General features: G+C 34.9%; 1 protein-coding gene across 1 annotated transcript; it reads left to right on the forward strand.

The window, feature by feature from the left end:
- The first annotated feature begins 3,679 nt into the window (after positions 1 to 3,679).
- LOC105313676 (circumsporozoite protein-like) lies at positions 3,680 to 6,575 on the forward strand. The gene is made up of 5 exons (XM_011407296.1): positions 3,680 to 3,689; positions 3,791 to 3,880; positions 3,934 to 4,041; positions 4,094 to 4,345; positions 6,523 to 6,575. The coding sequence occupies exons 1-5, from the start codon at positions 3,680 to 3,682 to the stop codon at positions 6,573 to 6,575; spliced, it is 513 nt and encodes a 170-aa protein (XP_011405598.1).
- The last annotated feature ends 219 nt before the right edge of the window (positions 6,576 to 6,794 follow it).

Consider the following 6,794-nt stretch of genomic DNA (forward strand, 5'->3'; position numbering starts at 1 on the left):
CTCAGGACATTGTCATGGTGGTTGGTGTGATGATGGCACTTCACCAGGGTTTACTTCAGTCCATCAAGTCAGTAGTAATAGGTAAGTATAAATTTGGCAATCACAATAATTATTAATTAAAATTATAGGAACTCTAGAGCAGCAAGTGATGTGAGGGACTACTTTAAAAAGTACTTTAGTAGTAAAGAGGGAGAGGTGTACTGGCAGTACCATTATGTTAGGAGGACACATTAAACAAAACTTATCTTTAAGCAAAAAAACTGTTTGGTTATCATGAACACATTAACAAAAGTTATTTTTTGTTAGCAATTATTTCTTATCAATAGTCAATGTCTTGATTCAGTTAATTGTTATATGGTAAAGACATAAATGAAGTTAGGAAGTGATTGACATTAGTAGAACCTGGTGGAAATTCTACTTCAGTGAGAACATGCTGGACTTTTAACTTCGCAAATGCCTTTTGCTGAGGAGTGAATCGTCGCTTTGTTGCTGCTACTAGCTGTCCAAAATGTCCTTCCTCATCATTCACTAAAACCTTTGTCTTCTTTTATTGTAAAACATTAAGACTTATCACAAGTAACAAATGAATTTCATCAGCGCGTGTTCTTTTCAATTTTAGTATTGAGCTTGATAAATTTTCTGTGGATGTAGCAGGATCATCAGATTTTGAGCTGTCATCAAGGCTATCATTTAACACAGGCTCAGATGTTGTTAAACCGTTAAACAAAGTTTTTCAGTGATAAAATATAATAAAAGATAGACACATACCTTGATCTACTATTATCCGCATCACTGGGACTACAAGCATTATATTCATTGGTTTCCACATCAGTATCATTAACAAAGTTCCTGGATGTTCTATAGAACAAAACATTAACTAAATAAAGAACAGCTTTCTCTTACGTTCTATGCTTTATCGTATCAGATATGAAAGTCATTTGATTAAACAATGGCCAATATGACACATATACAGGGCCTTCTCCTGTTTTTTATTTCTTCACTTTTTTGATCTCTCTCACAAACTTATCTCTTAAACGCTTCCATTTCTTACTACAATCATCTACACTATATCCTTCACCAACATACAATGATAAAGGATACAATTTTAATTTGTAAAATCATAGACCCTTGGCTTATATTTTCTTGACACAATGACACTTATTACAAAATAGGCTTTACTTACCCTATCAGCAAATATCTTCCAGGCATTCTCCTTTGCCCTAATATCTTTGTATGCCTGAGTGGATAACTGCCAAAGACAAGGAAAGTCTCTCAGCTTCTATCAGTTTTTCATCGGCCATTTTAACAATTGTGGACAATGTGACCCAAGAAATCTGATTGGATGTATGCAGACAACTTTACGTTGGAATAGAATTTTTTCCTAATTAAAAACTACGAAACGCTACAACGCCCGCACCTACGCTATTCATTTACAATATGACATAAAACATTCGCTACATTCTGCATGACGCTCCGCTCGGCTAATGTCATATTGTAAATCCGCCTTAAGGTACTTCTGGATAAAATTTTAATATTTTTTTAATTGCTGCCATTTTATAGTAAAGAAAAAGTTGTACATCTTGTGCTATTTTTAAATTTTTACCATGCACTGTTTAGAAGTTATAGATCATTCAACTTTAAATATTAAAACAAATTCCTGCATAACTTTTCATACTTCATACGCTATCTTTGATCTTGTCATTTCTAGATACCTCTGTATATTATATAACTTGCAGGAAAAATTAATTGCAAGGTCGGGTTAAGTTATGATGTCATATTAGTCAAATCATTATTAAAAATGGCCACCAGTATGTATTTCATGACTATTGTTTATTTAGCTGTTTCATCTGGTGAATGCAGGCACTATGAGGTCTAAAGCTTAAAATTGTGGCATAATGAAGGCAAACACTCAAACAAGTTTGCATGCAGAAATGCTTTTGTGATACACTGATGTTTGAAAGTGAACAAAACTTTATGAGAGATTGCAGCCCATTTTGCAAAACTTGAAAACCTTTTGCCAGATGATGCAACATATGTGAATAGAAAATAATATTATAAACACAATGATATTACTAAAAATTAAAGTACTCTCATCATGTTCAAGAATTCTTTACTCAGTTTTCATCCATTTTACAAAGTTGAGTAAAGTTTATTGCATCTCACTATTGAGAAACATTTGAAAAAATTATATATTGTAGAAAAAGTAAAAAAAAAACAATTTGTGTTACGAAAATTAAATTGTGTGTTCAGTCCGTTGTACCTTAAAGTACTCTCATCATGTTCAAGAATTCTTTACTCAGTTTTCATCCATTTTACAAAGTTTAGTAAAGTTTATTGCATCTCACTTTTAAGAAAAAAATTTAAAAAATTGTATATTGTAGAAAAGGTATAAAGAAAACAATTGTGTTTCGAAATCTAAATTGTGCGTTCAGCCCGTTGTACCTTAATTCCAAACTTACAGCAATTTGATGGAGCAAATGCCAACTCATTACTAGCAATCGACAATCTATCTGTTCATCACTGTCAACTAATAACCGACACTGCTACAAAATATGGGCATAGTGGTTCAATTCCTTCCTCCCTATAGCCCAGACTTCAACCCAATTGAAGAGGCATGCAGCTATAATAAGCACTACCTTAGGCTACATGAAGATGTGATGCAAGTGACCAATGATCCTGTACTTATAATACAATCTGTAATTTAAAGTATGACAAGCAGAATGTGTCAGTGGTGAATTAATAATTCTGGTAATGGTAATGAATTGTATGATAACAAAACATTAAGAATGAACACTTGAAATGCATTCATAATTTTAGTTTTTTAATATTCTTTAATATCTTCCCTTGTAATTCTCCATATTGTCCTTTGCTCTTAATCCAGTAACTCTCAGCATTTCTGAAGCTGGTCCATGCATTCTGACTGTAGCTCAATTCGCTTCTTTGAAGATATTGTAATCATCTGGTTGCTGCTTTTCATTTCCTTTCTCCTAAAAAAGGCTTACTTGGTGGCTCATCATATGATTCATGTTTTCCCCTTTGTAACATAATGAGCCCATGGCCTGATTTGCTCAACAGTGTACTTCTTGTAATGCTTCTCAGTTAAAGTTGTCACAATCTTGTCAACCTCACTCAATATGTGGGAAATACTATCAGCTTTAGAAGCACTAGTTGTATCAGGACAAAGACACTTGGATTTAGGCTCTGACCCACTGTTGTCAATTGTAATCTCACTCTTAAGAAACCATAGCAGAATTTTTTTCGTCCATCACACTGGGCATACATCTGTTGTACATCAGCATTTGATGTTACCCACAGTTGACTTCCTTTGCCACCATGACCAGGTTGAATGTACTTAATCTGTTCATCTACATTGCACTTTTCAGAAAAAGTAGCTAACATAAATTTCTTTAGGTGCCTTATATCTTTAAAGAAGCCCTTATAAAATAATTTGCTGACAGCAAAATCACTTCTTTTCTTAGCGTTCACCACCATTACAAAATAAGTAGGTGGGGTTGATAAAGGACCTGTTGTAGTTGAGACTGCAGGCTGTGTTTGCAGTCCACAATTAGTTCCAGCATTATACTATTATGCAAATGATGTAGTCATCCTATCAAGGTAGCTTGATAGTTTACTACTAACCTGCACGACAGGTGTCTGACAAAAATTACTGTTGATTAAGATGGCGGTAGGCAATTGAGGCTAAAGCCATTAGGTACAGGATTTATCATTCCGTGCACCTCTGTAAACATATGTTTTGTCCTCAAAAATGCTACTCTACCTTGTCATCTAGGTAATGTTGGTATTGCAGGTAATACTGGTATTGCAGCTAATATTGGTATTGCTGGTAATACTGGTATTGCAGGTAATAATGGTATTGCAGGTAATACTAATATTCCAGGTCATAATGGTATTGCAGGTAATATGGTATTGCAGGTGATACTGGTATTGCAGGTAATACTGGTATTGCAGGTAATACTGGTATTGCGAGTAATACTGGTATTGCAGGTAATAATGGTATTGCAGGTAATAATGGTTTTGCAGGTAATGCTGGTATTGCAAGTAATTCTGGTATTGCTCATAATTGGTAATGCAGAAAATATTGGTATTGCAGGTAATACCAGTATTGCTGGTAATACTGGTATTGCAGGTAATAATGGTATTGCTGATAATACTGGTTTTGCTGGTAATAATGGTATTGCAGGTAATACTGGTATTGAAAGTAATAGTGGTATTGCAAGTAATTTGGGTATTGCTGATAATATTGGTAATGCAGGAAATACTGGTATTGCAGGTAATACTAGCATTGCCAGAAATACTGGTATTGCCGGTAATACTAGCATTGCAGGTAATAATGGTATTGCAGGTAATACACATAGTAAAGGTAATAATGGTATTGCAGGTAGTAATGGTATTGCAGGTAATAATGGTTTTGCAAGTAATACTGGTATTGCAGGTAATATTGGTAATGTGGCAATACTGGTATTGCAGGTACTATTGGTATTGCATGTAATACCGGGTATAGTAGGGAATACTGGTATTGCAGGTGATACTGGTATTGCAGATAATAATAATGTTGCAGGTATTAATGGTACTGCGGTAATATAGGTAATGCAGGTAATACTGGTATTGCAGGTATTATTGGTATTGCAGGTAATAATGATATTGCAGGTATTATGTGACCATAATTGACAAAAGGTACCGTAAGGTGTGTAGTGAAATTTGTCTTAATAGCCAATACAATCCAACTGCCTGAGCTGAATTTATCATGAAACTTCTCCACAGGACGGAAAGTCACTTTGAAACTTTTAGGAACAATGTTTGTCCAACAGAACACACACACTTTGATATTTTTTATTGTAATGAAGAAATTTGATATCCGCCATAAGGTACCTTTTGTCACAAATTGGTAATAATGCTGGTATTGCAAGTAATACTGGTATTGCAGATAATACTGGTATGGCAGGTAATAATGGTATTGCAAGTAATACTGGTATTGCTGGTAATGCTGGTATTGCCAGTAACAATGGTTTTGCAGGTATTAATGGTATTGCAGGTAATTGGTAAAATGTAATATTGTTTTTGCAAGTAATATTGGTAATATTAGTATTGCAGGTAATAGTGGTTATGCAAGTAATATTGGTAATGCAGGTAAAAATGGTATTGCAGGTAATAATGGTTAAGCAATACTGGGTATTGTATGTAACACTAGTATTGCTGTTAAGACTGGTATTGCAGGTAGTACTGGTAATGTATAGGTAATATTGGTAATGCAGGTAGTGCAGATCATTGATACATAGGTGTAGCCAGGGTCGGGCATATAGGGGCAATGCCCGACCTGACTCTGTGAGCTGACCTGTCGGCAAAGGCAGTGAGGGCAGAAGCTTGGGCAAGGTGGTTGGGCAAGACTGAGTGTGCCACTGTGAGTGAGACTGTCAGACTATAATTATTACAGGTGTAATTGGACACTGGAACTATAATGTCAGTCTGTGACATCACTCAGCCTGAGGAGTGAGGAAGAAGCAGAGAGAGCCTGAGCTCTAGCAGCAGCCATTTTATTCAAGTTATGAATTATGATATCAAGTTAATTATTAGTGACTCCCAAGTTAATTTTTGAAATGGCAAGCAAACGTCAATCTTCCATGCTGTTTGCACCTCTATCTCTCATATATGTGACCATAATTGACAAAAGGTACCTTATGGTGGATAGTGAAATTTGTCTTTCTAGCCTAAGAAATCCACCTTCCTGAGCCCCATTTATTATAAAATTACTCCACAGGATGCAAAAAGTTACCATGAAACTTTTAGAAACAATGATTGTCTAACATAGCACTCACAGGTTGATATTTGCCATTATTAAGATCAATTTTAAAATCCGCCATAAGGGCCCTTTTGTCAATTATGGTCACATATAGAAAGAAATATGTCTTCTAAGCTCTGGGACTGCATAAACGAGGTAGTCATCAAGTTTGCTGTCTCTCACAAAAACTCCAGGTATCATACTCAGAGTCGAGTTTCCTCCTCATTTCTTGTTAACTGGCTTTATCCCGATTGTGTGTGCATGCATGATGCATGTTAAATAGTGCAAAATCTCCATATTTCGGGCGGCAAAAAGGGTGTGGCCACGATTTTGGCGCGCTTTGCACACCCACCATTTTCCTCTTACCTGACCTTCTTTCTTAGTCTGCCTATGCCAATGAATTGATAATGTTTCATTATAAGTTAAAGCAGAGTAGAGAAGTAGAGAGAGAGCGAGAGCTCACAAAAACAAATACACGAGATAAGAACATAATATTACTTCAGAGAGAAAGAGATGCATGAATCAAAATGACGTTAATTTATACTGTTGGCATAGGATGTGGATAACTATAAAAAACACTTATAATAACTAAATGCATACCATACACAAATAATAATGTTGCAATAGTAAAAGGTCTACATAATCATTTAATTTTACTACACTACCAATGATAGATCAACTTTATGGTGATAATAGTTAATGGTGGTACTCTCACCTTAACGCAGTCTGTAAGAGGTATGAAGGTTTGATGTGCATATTTATTGGCAACATTGAATAAATTAACTTTAACAATGATAATTATTAAAATAAAAAAATTAATAATAAATACATTGTAATTTTTATTCAATGGATTCAATTCTTACAAAAACCAGCCGTCTCTCTGTCTCTTGACCAGCTTCTCCTGGCGGTAGTTTCTATAAAAATATAGCAATTATGTATTTTGAAACAATATTGCAGTATTGCCGTTGTTCTTTTGTTTTGTTTTCCCTTATTTTCT

This window comes from Amphimedon queenslandica, unplaced genomic scaffold (assembly GCF_000090795.2).
Source record: "Amphimedon queenslandica unplaced genomic scaffold, v1.1 AMPQUscaffold_13517, whole genome shotgun sequence".
NCBI classification, from domain to species: Eukaryota; Metazoa; Porifera; class Demospongiae; order Haplosclerida; family Niphatidae; genus Amphimedon; species Amphimedon queenslandica.